This window comes from Tasmannia lanceolata, unplaced genomic scaffold, assembly GCF_043159265.1.
Source record: "Tasmannia lanceolata isolate RefF3 unplaced genomic scaffold, GAP_Taslan_0.1 ptg000006l, whole genome shotgun sequence".
NCBI classification, from domain to species: Eukaryota; Viridiplantae; Streptophyta; class Magnoliopsida; order Canellales; family Winteraceae; genus Tasmannia; species Tasmannia lanceolata.
The window spans coordinates 19658668-19672705 of NW_027518683.1; the positions used below are offsets into that span (position 1 = coordinate 19658668).

A 14038-nucleotide genomic window follows, 5' to 3' on the forward strand; every position below is an offset into this window, starting at 1 on the left:
GTGTTTCTACTATTAAGCATTCAATCACTTACAAAGAGTGTATGAGAAAACTACAGTTGATCGTTTAAAGGACCAAGATTAAAAAACATGTCTTTTTAGTTAGACTATCTCACCTACAGTTGATGGTTGTGATTAGTTGATCGTTTAAAGGACTGAGATTAAAAAACTGTCTTTTTAGTTAGACTCTCCCAACCATTCACAAAAAAAGAAAAAAAGAAAAAAAAAATGTGAACAGTTCAGGCCGCGTGACTGCACTTGAGGTATATTTGTTCGTTAGAAATATAAGAGTTCAAAGCTTTAGTAGTTTAAATTTAAAACAACGACATTGAAAATGTGTTCAAAATAAGACTTCAAAAGCTGTAGGAGTTCAAATGTAAAACAGTGAACTAGAACATCTGTGTTCACAAAACTTCAACCTCTTCTGAGACACTAAACACGTATGAGAAACCGAAACTTATGAAAGGGAACACCAGATTGGACGCCTGCTTAGATTTCACCATCCCAAAGTTCTTCTACGCTTTTGTAAGGACCAAGTTCATGAACAATAAACTGACCATCAAATAGCCTTCTCTGCATCATTATAACATAAAATGAGTATTAGATGTCTTGAAGGCAGCAACTGTGAAAGCTCCTCGCATACATTCCATTGTAAGTATTGAATCCATATATATTTAGTAACTGATTTCTAAGGAAGAAAATCAACCAGATAACAAGACAATGAAATCAAATTAATAGGTAATGATAAGCAGTCTAAGGAAGAAAAATATTTATGTTGGGTTAGAAGTAAAGGATTAATGTTGAAGAAAAGATACACTTGCCTGTTTGATTTCAGAGAACTTTGCAAATATGTCATCAGGGATAGACCAATCAAAAACATCAAAATTTTCCTTCATCCTCGCTTCATTTGTGCTCTTAGGCACTACACTCTGACCCATTTGAAGGCCCCAATGAATAGCAACTTGTCCCGGTGTCTTTCCCAATTTCTCTGCAACCATATTCAGAACAGGGTTGCTAAGGACATCACTCTTGATCCAATTTCTGCCTGGAGAACCTAGTGGGGAATAAGCCTACAAAAAAACCCATTACATCAATCATAACATGTATGCAATTATTCAAGTACAAATCATAAATTGATATGAAATAGAAAATGAGCAATCTAATGATTTGAAAACTCACAGTCAGGTGAATTCCCTTCGATTGACAGAATTCGCGGAGTTTGCTCTGCTGCCAACCAGGGTGGCATTCCACCTGGTTGACAGCAGGAGGCACACGTGCAACTTTCAGCAAATCCTCCACTTTCTTGGAAGAAAAATTGCTCACACCAATGGTGCGAGCCTTTCCAGAATCATAAAGTTTCTCCATTTCTCTCCATGTAGCGGGTATGTCAAGTGGACCAAAGCACTCAGGGCTGAAGCCAGGCATATCCTTTTTCTTCGCAAAGGGCCAATGGATCTTTAGGGATATAGCAGCTAGTTAGTTACAGTGGAATAACATGACTTAACTGTAATTTCCATAAAACTAAAGTAAACTAAATACTAAAGAATTTTAGAAATAAAGACTAATATATATATATATATATATATATATATATATATATATATATATAGAGAGAGAGAGAGAGAGAGAGAGAGAGAGAGAGAGAGGAGAGTTCATATCCTCACTCCCTTGTTTCAATAATGGCACTCCAATCTGCACACTTTCTAATTACTTTTAAAGGGTGGTGTATTTCCTATGATGCTCTCAATAGCCAATCTGAAAAGTGGTAAATAAAGTGTGGAGTGCCATTGTCAAACAGGGAGCTCGTATATCATTTAAAATCAGGGCTGTGATGATATATTGCTTGGGATCTAATTTCAAGCTTAAAGGCCCGTCTTGCCATCCGTCAATTCATGAATAGTGCAATCCTGAAATCATAACATTCACATATTGGGGCTACGGGCATGTTTTGCCAATGAGGAAAACACTAGAGGTAATGCCAACTGACATGGATTTCTTCCACAATTTACAGATGACATTATTAGTGTGAGAAATTGCTGTCATCTCCTTCACAAATGGAACAATTCACGAACTGTACAAGACTCGAAACATACCCCAGAACTTCAATAGTAAAACATAGGAGCGAAACATATAACCCATAGTAAAACCTTATGGAGTAAATGTTGGGGTACCAAAACCATGTTCCACAGTACTTAGGGATTGAGCATCACAACCTTCAAATCATGGTTGTGCTTCAAATTTCACACTACAATTTTTTATAATTATAAGCATAAGATTATGTGATGAATGCCTTTCCAAAAAATATATATTATATGATGAATGTGCATATTTTTCCAAGGAAAAATATGAGCTGGCAAAAGTACAAGTGGGCACCACTTACTCAATTATACAAACCATTTATTTCATAGGACTTGCTATGGATGTGCCAAGAGGCAAAATCCACTCCCATTGGAGGATTCTAACCCTCCAATTTGGAAGGTGAGATAATAATAAAGCAATGGTATGTATTCATCAAGAAAGCCTTTACCAATTAGAGGCTTAGAATGATCAAATGTGAGTGGATGTTCGTGCATGGCTTATACAGAAGCTAACAGATTAATAGTTTGGGTTAATGAACCAGTGGCCAGACTTGTAGTTTTACCCGTTCATATTTTCCGTGGAAAAATATGTGCATCCATCATATAAACCAGAGAACCCTGTAACACCAAAAGATAATAACCTAGAGCATACGATAATTATACTACAAAGTGTAAAGGATAAACGTATAAGTATAATAAACACAATTAACTAAGATATGATCTGCCAAGTACACAATTTAACATTGAAACAAGAAGAACATACAAGGTACAGGTCTACGTAGTCAAGCTGCAGCGCTTGCAAAGTTATATCGAATAACACAGGCACATCTTCAGGATGACTACACCTGCAAAATTCACTTTTCGTTGTTTATATAGAAGAAAATGGATGGATATGTAAAAAAAAAAAATCCAACATGTGACCAGCACACTCCAAGTGCCTCGAATGTTTTAGTACTCGAACAAAGAAGTAAAACCAACAAGAGCTTGGAGGTAATCCACAAATCCTCGCGCTTCACTACACCACCTTCAAACAGCTTATTCAACGCCATTCCAATCTACGATTACAGCAAAAACTAGATTAAATGAAGGAAAACTGTGAGATGAAGCAGATATCTTAATCAACGCACCACATGTCTTTTCTCAAATAAGTGACCAAGTCTCTGGATGAGTTCAAACAAATTCATGCATCACATATGCACACAGAACCACACTAGACATACTATAGTTTTCCAAACTATGACAGGCATAATGTTCCCATAATGTGAGAACAGGCATTGGAGAACAGGGATGTGGAGGTTCTCAATGAAGCTTAGTCAGGATTGATATAAAAAAAAAAAAGGCGGCCCAGTGCACGAGGCTCCTGCCATTGCAGGGTCTGGGGAGGGCTAGATGTACGCAGCCTTACCCCTCCTTTGCAGCGAGGCTGTTTCCGTTACTCGAACCCGCGACCATCAGGTCACAATGGAGCAGCCTTACCATTGAGCCAAGGCTCACCCTGCTTAGGCAGGATTGACATAATGATAAAAAGGAATACTATTTTTTTTTTTTTTTAAAGGAATACTACAAGGTACAAAAGTAAGAAAATCATATAGAGATCATCTTTGATCTTTCTTAAAAGAACAGCAGATTTCATTTCATCAAGTTCGGTTCATTGGTGAGAGGATGGACAGGACATTGTTTGTAAATGTTTTCCTATTGTAGTGAAGCTAAACCAAGTGGTTTTATTTTTTTAATTTTATGTTTGTCTTGGTCATAGTTGTCAAACTGTTGAGACGTACAAGTCAACTCCCGAGTCGAGTCGAGTCGCTGAGCTTCGGAGGCGAGTCGCCTAGGTTACTCGTAGATTGTCAAACTCTTACGAGTCGTACGAGTCAACTCTCGAATCGAGTCGATGGGCTTTCGAGGCAACTCGCATGGGCGACTCGCCTATGTTGAAAACTCATCCGAGTCGTTTGGTGACTTGAACGAGTCATTGGGAGTCAACTTGAAAAATAAGCCTCTTAAGAGTCGAGTCGAGTCGCGTTGCTAGGCCTGGGCATTCTTGTTTTGATGGTTGAAAGCTTGGAAGTTGGAACTTAGAACTTCATTACTTTTGTGCATTCAAGATACAAGCATATAGTTATTTATATTTTTGGCGTGCTTTATCTATGTGCTATTAGATTATATTTTTTTACATGCTTCATCTTTTGATATATAATTATATTTTTTTCAACTAAATTTTTGTTCCTGTCAGAAACTCTTACGAGTCACAAGTCGGGCCGGGTCATAAAATTAAGAAATTGAGTCATGGGTTGAACACTGTGGTTTTAGTACAACGAGCTTGGACATCTCCTTTTAAAAAAAATTCTAAAAGAAAAAAAATAATGAACTAGCCAAATCACTGCAGTTACCTCTTTTTCATTTCCATATATTGGAGCACAATCGATATGCCTGTAGCCAGCCTGCATTGACATGTAAGTAGAGTGGGTTAGAGTTTTAATTTTCAAAATATGTGCCACTTTGATTTGGGTCAAGAACAAGCATAGAAAAGTGATATTATCAATTCAAATTAAGAATAGATCTTTGAAGTCTGCCAAAACATACCAGACAAAGGCAGATGTTTTCATGATTTTGTTTATTTTCAAATGGATGTTTTCGTGATTTTATAGCCACAAGAAAGGCAAAAGTTTCATAATATCCAACTTGCCAAAAAGTGATCCAGTATGTCCTTTGTAAATCTTATTGTTTCTTACTAGGTTGTCAATCCTTCACATCTTCTGGTCCACTTTTCATACTTTTTCACATAATCGTATATACCTAGAGAGAAAATCCTTGAATTGTCTTTCTATAAAAGTAAACTATAGATAAGAAATGTAAAACCTTACATAATATAAGCCAAAACCACATAAATCATCACAAAGACAGCAAACAACATCGCAACGAATCACAAATCATGAACGTTGTAACGGACTGCCACAGTTGACGAACTGAGTATTCTTAGTGTTGGGGGTAAAAACGGGAACTCAAGATATGCCTACACATGTCCCAATCAGGAGGAATAGATGATATGAGTAACACCGTGAACTAGGCTCCAGAAGCCGGCCCTCAACAGGAAGACTAGAACCAAGTGACTACAGCCTGAGTCCCCGTCATGCACTTCTCGCCGAGCAGGAGCCCTCCGGGCGCATGGCATCACCTCCCCAAGAACGACCTTGTCATGTCACCATCCCGCACTGCCATTTCCAGTGGTCGTATCAAATCCCCCGTACAAGAACCTGTAATCTGACAAGCGCCAAGCTGTCATCATCTGAAGCAGCACTCAGCAGCCATGTGCCGCATCACCTTCCAGGATCGTACACGCATGGCCTGTAACACCAGCATCTCAAGCGATATACACGGTGCCACGTCACCATAACATCGCGCCTAGGGACTCGGAACCTCCATTATAAGGGGAACCCCCACTCAAAGGTCAAGCATCACTTGACACTCCAAAGGGACTCTCCAAGATCACTTCACCTTCTGGAACTCAGCAAGGAGAACTCCCTCCCTCTCTCTGGAACACAACCCCAGGTGCAAGTGTTCACTCTCCATCCGTGGTGATCTCTCTCTCTCTCTCTCTCTCTCTCTCTCTCTCTCTCTCTCTCCAGTTCAACTCGCCTTTCCTGATGCCTCTGTCTGACTTGAGTGTCGAAGGGACCCGGAGTTCCGACTCCGGGTGGTCCCTAACCTTTTGTCTATGAGCGCAGGTCACAAGTCGAGCCCTGCCATTTAAAAGGCCCGTTGTGATCTCTCGCCTCTCTCTCTCTCTCTCTCTCTCTCTCTCTCCGGTTCAACTCTCCTTTCCTGATGCCTCTGTCTGACTTGAGTGTCAAAGGGTTCCCCTGGAGTTCCCACTCCGGGTGGTCCCTAACCTTTCATCTATGAGCGCAGGTCACAAGTCGAGCCCTGCCATTCAGAAGGCGGACCTATCGAGCACGGATTCGGGCACCATCGATTGGTGCTCTCATTGAGAGTTGTCCCTTTTGTGAAGTAAAGAGGAGGGCCATTAACATTGAACACGCCACCACTACCTCAGAGAGCAAAGATGGCTAGTGACTATCACCATGAGCATGATCTCCCCTTTAAGGTGGAGATAACTGGCATACCGATTCTGAAAAATCTTCAGTTACCGCTATTTGCTCCTTATGACAGTTCTACAGATTTGAGGGAATACATGGATGCATTCGCGGCCATCATGTTTCACGAGGCCGAGGAAGACGTCGTCATGTGCCGGGTCTTTTCTTCCACCTTGGAAGGGGTGGCGCGAGTTTGATCCATCACGCTCCCGGCAAAATCCACCAAGTTATTTTAAACAGCTCGGTGAGCAAATGGACGCCTTCTTTGATGCTACTCGTGGATACTGGGGACCTCCATCCTCCCTATCCACCCTTAAGCAACAAAAGGGTGAGTCCCTAAAGAGCTATCTCCACCAATAAAATACAAGGACCTTTGGATACTGAAATGGCAACATTTGCCTTCCAAGGAGGCCTGAAACCTTCTTCACCACTTCTACAATCCTTACAAAGGAAACCCAATTGAAATATGAATGATTTGGCTGCTCAGGTAAACACCTTTGTTAGTTATGAGGAATGTGTGTCCGCGACGCGCGTCCCGACTCCTGAGTCGAGGAAGAGCCTAGCGAGATCACCCTCCCGGCAACACAAGTGATATAATGCCGACCCAGTTCGGAGGGTAGCCAAGAAGGCCGCCTTGCTGAGAAAGACCAACCCCCATCTACGTCAGACACCCCAAGTTGAGGTGTGGAGAGAACGCCCCACATAAAACTTCGCTAGAGACCATTTAGTAGCATATATCCCTGGAGGCTATAAAGAGCGACTGTGGTCCGAAGGCAAGAGGGTTGACAAGAGCAAATTCTGCCACTTACACTGGGTTACGACCACGGCACCGAAAACTGTCGCTTCTTTAAGTACCACATCGAGGAGCTCATTCAACATGGATTCCTCCGTGAATACGTCGCGGACTAGCCTCCTTATTAGTATGCGGCTCTTACTGCGCTTATCTGAGCGACCAATGTGCGGGGCTCCAGCTCGACCGTCGCTGCCGGAGGCACCCTCGTCCTACGAAGCTGACTTGGGGACGGATCATAGTACACATCAAAGAGGCGCCATCCCTGTGCCTCCTTTGGCAATTGCATCATCTCCGCGTCGAGGGGGCCTCAACACGCGCTCAACGCGTAGCCTCCTTGCTAGAAAAGTCGATCCCTTTGGTGGTTGCATTCTCTCCACGTCGGGAGGGCCCCAACTCTCACCCAAAGAGTAGCCTCCTCGCTTGATTAATCGATCCATTTGGTGGTTGAATCCTCTCCGCATCGAGAGGGCCTCAACACGAGCTCAACGCGTAGCCTCCTTGCCGGAAAAGTTGATCCCTTTGATGGTTGCATTCTCTTCACATCAAGAGGGCCTCAACACACGCTCAACATGATGCCGCCTCACCGGATGAGTCAATCCCTTTGACGATTGCATCCTCTCTACGTCGAGTGGGCCTCAACAAGCGCTCAACGCGCAGCCGCCTCGCCTGATGAGTCGATCCCTTTGGCAATTGAATCCTCTCCGCGTTGGGAGGGCATCAACACAAGCTCAGTGTGTAGTCTCCTCGCCGGATGAGTTGACCTGTTGGCGGTTGCATCCTCTCCGCGTCTAGAGGGCCTCAACATGCACACAACGCGTAACATCCTCGCTAGATGTGTTGATCCCCTTGACGATTGCATCCTCTCCGTGTCAAGAGGGCCTCAACACGTGCTCAATGCGTTGCCTCCTTGCCGGACAAGTCGGTCTTCTTATCGGTTACATCCTCTCCCTGACAAAGCAGGCTTCAAATCGTCTTGCTGGCTTAACCAACGACATCCTCATGGCCTAGACAAGCGCAATATCTTGCGGGCTAGACGAGTGCTCCAACCTCACTGTCTAGTCGAGCACAATATCTGGCGGACTAGTCGAGTGCTTCGTGGACTTCTCCAATGGACAGCCTCGCGACCTAGTCGAGTGCTCTAACCACGCTATCTAGTCGAGCGCAATATCTAGCGGACTAGTCAAGCGCTTTGAGGACTTCTCCAAGGGATAGCTCTGCGGCCTAGACAAGCACAATATCTCGCAGGCTAGACGAGTGCTCCAGCCTCGTAGTCTAGTCAAGTGATCCAGCCTCGCAGTCTAGTCGAGTGCAATATCTCGCAAACTAGTGGGACACTTCATGAACTTCTCCAAGGGACAGCCTCGCGGGGTAGTTCAACGCAATATCTCGCGGGCTAGACAAGTGCTCTAGCATCGCGGTCTAGTCGCGCGCAACATCTCGTGGACTAGTCGAGCGCTTCATGGACTTCTCCAAAGGACAGCCTCGCGGCCTAGTCAAGTGCAATATCTCGCGGACTAGACGAGTAATCCAGCCTCACAGCCTAGATAAACCCTATATCTTGCGGGTTAGACAAGTGTTCTAGCCTCACGGTCTAGTCGAGGGCAATATCGCGCGGACTAGTCAAGTGCTTCGAAGATTTCTCGAGCTGGATCATCCCGCGTAATTGTTGAAAAATTGAGGGTACTGTTGTTGATAGAAAACAGAAACTTGTTGCTTCAAGGCGTGATATCACTTTCCTTAAGACAAGATTCGCCCCCACTAGTAGTGTGCAAAGGGGATCCGCGAATTGCCTCCAAGATACAATGAAGCCTAGTAGGGAAGCCCTACTAATGTTTGATGACGCGTAGCACTAGCGGAATCAAACCCGAAATGCCCTTCTGAAAGTTCAAGCCTTAGAGAAATTTCTAGATAATGTTTCTGCAGAAAAACAGTATCTAGAACAGTAAACAAAAGAAAAACAGTATGTAGAAATACTTGGGGATTTTGTAGGAGTGTAGAAGAGAGTGTAAAGTCTGTCAGAATTTCCAATTCGTTTTTCTATTTGAAATGACCGAATTTTGTACGTTTTGTAGACCACCTGGTGTCTTTTCAGTGTGAAAAACACCTCTACAGGGCACCTTTTCAGAATGTTTGAAATCTGACCGTTAGATCGCACCCATTGATATTGAACGGTCCTGATCGATCCTAGATGTGACTGTTGGTTTGAGTAAAACCTCTCTCCAACCCAGTCATCGTTAGATCAACCATCTATGGTGTGGATCGCACCCCCTTGGCACTTGACCGTTGGGGGAAGGGACACAACCCATTTAATCACACCCTTTGACCGTTGGAGTTATGGGCCCGTTGGGCCAACCATTAGGCCCGAACCGAAGCCCAACCCAACCGTTCGGCTTGATGGGCCTACGAACCATTTGACCCACCCATCCAACCGGTCCACCTTCATCTTGATCCAACGGTGCAGATCAAATCTGGAAAAATTAAAGGCTCCAATCGCTCCTCGCGACGTTGCGTACGTGCGAAGTGCAAAGTGCGCCTAAAAAAGCGCCACTATGCGCCCTATAGCCCATTGCCCACGCCGCGCGCGCGCGTGCGCGTGTGCGAAAGGTGCGTTGCACCGTACCGCGGGTCCAACCATGGGTTCAACCCAATGTGCAATCAAACAAGTAATAGAAAAGTGTAGTGCTTTATAAGCCCTTCTCTTTCTTTTCTCTCATCCGGTACGGGACTATCTTTTCAACTACACTTCTACATCCTTTTGTAAAAGCAAATTTTTCCAAGAAAACATTTTCTTTTTCCCAAACGCTTTTGATAAAACATTTTCCAAAACACTAATACATGATTTTGAAAATCCAAAATCACTAACAATAATAGCCATACATCATCAACACCACTCCTAAGTGCAAGCTCTGCAACCTAGATGCAAACATCCGCACCTACCCGGAACACTCCAAAGGACCGGTACCCGGAGATCCTAAGGGATTGGCTTAGAAATGATGATTGGCTTAGAAATGATGAATGCCCAGCAAACAGTGATTCACCACAAACGGAAACTCACACTCCAAAACCGCCTTGGCTCTAGCTAGTTCTCACATCCTCACTAAGTTGACCGGTCATGCTACCCTTGCCTTGTCATCTTAAGAGTATTGACACTCGGGCGTACATGCTTCGACAGGCAAAACAAGCAAGCCAAGCGCGAAACAACAGCATAGAAATGCAACATGCAAAAAGAAAACTTTATACATTCTTTCAAGATTTTACAAGTATGGCTCTTCGCCGTTACATACAGAGAAAAGAAACACCACAGTCGAGGCGTGAGGCGCGGAAGTACACTGAAATAGAGAAACAGAACAATGAAACATGTGCTAAAGACCTCTGTCGTTGCGATGCGAGCATCCCACTGCTAGCACTTCCGGTTCCACCACTCCATCCTCTTTGCTCCGTCTTCGCCTTCCTCTACCGGGTCCCTTGCCGAAGGATTTTTACAATCCTGGACATGCGAGGATGACACCCCCGCCGTAACTCCCCAAACCACTGGTGGTAGCATCAGATATACTACCCTCAGAGGTGGATCCACGAGGGGGCACCGTGAATTCCAATCGTGTGTTGACCTCACAGTCGAGACACAAGACGACTCTCCAACACGGTCAAAACACAAGGTGAACGACAATTTCAAACCAGGGACGATGGTCCCCCAAACACAAATATGAGTTCTTGGAACTCCATCTCCGTCCCACCCTTACCAACATGATTGTTGGGCGCAAAAGAGAAAACCCCACTCATAGGGGAGGAAAAAGTTGAAGGGTTACACATTGCACTGGCTCACCAAAAATCCACGCAAGAAGGCTCCTTTTATAAACTACTCCACACCGTTTAAAGTGTGACTGACCGCATTCACGGTGGGGGTCACGACCTTTCGGATTCACGGCCATGATCACGCCATGGGAATCCCCCTATCATTTCTCCATAACTGCCATCAACATGGATGTGCCATTCCCAGTGATATAAAGCGCCAACTCCAACGCACGCTCATCTCCGCATGCAACTGCTTCATCCTACATCGGAATCGAGCTGGAGCAATAATTGTGCCGCCTCAATTCATGATCTCTCTTTTAGTGATCGACCGAAACCGAAGCATTTTCCCTCATCAAACAAGACCATCTTACCCTCTGAAGCAATATGATTGCCCCACAGATATCTACACTACTTCTCCGTTTCGTACCGACTAGAAGAAGTGGGGGACCTATATGTTGGGGGTAAAATGGGGAACTCAAGATATGCATACGTGTATCCCAATCGGAAGGAATAGATGATATGAGTAACACCGTGAACCAGGCCCCGGGAGCCGGTTCTCGATAGGAAGACCCAGGACTGAGTGACTCCGGCCCGAGTCCCCGTAACACCGTGAACTAGGCCCCGGCAGCCGGTTCTCGATAGGAAGACCCAGGACTGAGTGACTCCGGCCCGAGTCCCCGTACAGCCGGTTCTCGATAGGAAGACCCAGGACTGAGTGACTCCGGCCCGAGTCCCCGTACAGCCGGTTCTCAATAGGAAGACCCAGGACTGAGTGACTCCGGCCCGAGTCCCCGTCCTCCAGTTCTTGCCGAGTGGAAGCCCTCCGGGCACATGGCATCACCTCCCCAAGAACCACCTTGTCATGCAAGATCCCTCCAGGCACATAGTATCATCTCTAGTGATCGTATCAGATCCCGCCTCCACCATACAAGATCCTATAATCTGCCAACCGCCAAGCTGTCATCATATGAAGTGACACTCAGCAGCCATATGTCGCATCACCTTCTAGGATCGTACACGTATGGTTTGTAATGCCGCCATCTCCAGCGATATACATAGGACTGTCAATCGGGCCGAGCTTGGGCGGGCCTGAGGTGCTCAAGCTCAGCCCATGTCTATACAATGGACTACGAGCCGAGTTCGGGCTTGACTAAATTAGAAAATTTGCTTGCCCAAACTCCACAACAGGCTTCGAGCTTAGTTCGGGCTTGCCCATCACCTCTTATTTTCTGCACAAGAAAAGACTATAAGGCAAGCACAGTGTAAGGAGACCAGGTACAAGCTCAAAGACAAGCTAACAACCAAAAACCTGTTGAACATTCCATCCAAAAAAAACCTGTTGAACGTATTCATGTTTAAGTGTTGAACTAGAAAACCATTTAATATCATAAAGAGTAACAGAGAGTGCTTAAGTACCTATTTAATTAATATCTACTGTTATTTTTAAGGGCATAAAAAACCCTAAAAAATTATATAGTAAATATATTATCGGGCCCGGGCCTATAACGGGCTGGACAACCCTTGATCAAGCTCAACCTAAATTAGAGTTCGGGATTCAACTTTTGACCAAGCTTGGTTTGGCTAGTTCTCATTTTAATTATGGGCGGGCTTTTAGCTTGCCCAACCCGATTGACAGTCCAAGATATACATGGTGCCACGTCACCGTAACATCACGCCTAGGAACTCGGAACCCCCATTACAAAGGGAACCCCACACTCAAAGGTCAGGCATCACGAGACACTCCAAAGGGACTCTCCAAGATCCCTTCACCTTCCAGAACTCAGCAAGGAGAACTCTCCCCCCACCCCCTCTGATTCAACTCTCCTTTCCTTACGCCTCGGTCTGACTTGAGTGTCGAAGGGTTCTCCTGGTGTTCCAACTCCGGGTGGTCCTTAACCTTTTGCCCGTGAGCGCGGAGCCGAGCCCCGACAGAAGGTGGACTTATCATGCACCATTCCCGCTCGAGCACGGATTCTGGCGCCATCACTTAGGAAATGAGTAATCAGAAGCAAATCCCACTCTAAATCAGTGAAGATCACAACCACATAATCTCGAATATTCAAATAAATGCCTACAGAGCACATCAGATTGAAAAGTCAAAGCACGCTAGATTTAAAAACAGAAAATATCGCATTTCTTCAACTATCGGTTGCAGATAGTAGAGCTTCTGCAACTCAATCATAGAGGAAAAATCAAAATGAATTTAAAAAGAAAAAAAAAAAAAAAAAGAGAAAGAAAGCAAAGAAAATAAGAAAGACTATGAGATTGAGGATACGAAAACTACCTGGACGGCGGCGATTACAGCATCTCCGATGACGGTCGGAGGTGCCTGAGACGTCCCTAAACCGACGGATGGAATTCTCGCTCCGTTGTTCAACTCGAAATATCGAATTTCCTCCCCCATTTTCGATCTCGACACCCCCTAACTGCAGAATACAAAGACAATTTCACGCTTGCCCTAATAAAAGAAGAGGAAGCATAGATTTCAACAGCAACAGTATATAACAAAGAAAAAATGACCACGCAGGAAAAGAGTGAAAAGGAATCGAAGATTTGGAGAGGGGGAGAAGAGATAATTTTATCTGCGAGTCGCTCTCCACGATTCGGGGAAGTGGGCCCTCTACACAGCCCCGTCACCAGAAAGATATCTTGAGGAACAATTAAGCAGAAAAATCACTTTTAAGGGTAAAACGCATTTTTGGGTCCTACAAGGGACGAAGGGAACATGAGGCAGCCTACATGGTTTTCATCTCAACACAAATAAACATCCATGTGCAAAATAAATGAATAAATAAAATCAATGAATACAAAGATTTTTAAAATCCCGAATTTCCTCAAAATTATGGATAGCTGACTATCTGATTTCTCGCCCCTCTTTTCGCAGAAGGAGAGAGTAGGAGATCATCCCGTGTTTCTAGGTTTTAGAAATTTCAAGTTGGGGGGAGAGATTTCTATAACTTGGATTTCTTACTTAGTATCCAAGAAAATAATTGATATCCAAGATTTAAAAAAAGCAGATCATCCGTCATTTTCTTATTTGTCGCCCCTCTTTTACAATGCTTCCAAAATAAAAACCTGGATTCTAACATCCACGTATCCAAACGGCTGTGTAAAAGAGGGTTCATGATCAAGCTGCTGCATGCTGCCTTAACAGCGTTTCTTGGATTTTAGGTGAGAAATTCAGGTTTTAAAAATCTCTCCTGCATCCTAAGATTTCTAAAACCTGGAAATGTGGGAAGATCTGTTACTCTGTTGCTGACGGAAAGAAAGGCGAGAAGTAAAAA

General features: G+C 44.3%; 1 protein-coding gene across 1 annotated transcript; it reads right to left on the reverse strand.

Annotated features, from left to right (window-relative positions):
- Positions 1–246: 246 nt before the first annotated feature.
- On the reverse strand, positions 247–13260 carry LOC143878468 (aldo-keto reductase family 4 member C10-like). Its single transcript, XM_077380756.1, has 7 exons — positions 13039–13260; positions 4466–4516; positions 3054–3130; positions 2839–2920; positions 1177–1452; positions 819–1067; positions 247–570 (listed from the first exon to the last, which is right to left on the reverse strand). Exons 1-7 carry the CDS (start codon positions 13156–13158, stop codon positions 487–489), a joined length of 939 nt encoding a protein of 312 aa, XP_077236871.1. The 5' UTR covers positions 13159–13260; the 3' UTR covers positions 247–486.
- Positions 13261–14038: the final 778 nt, after the last annotated feature.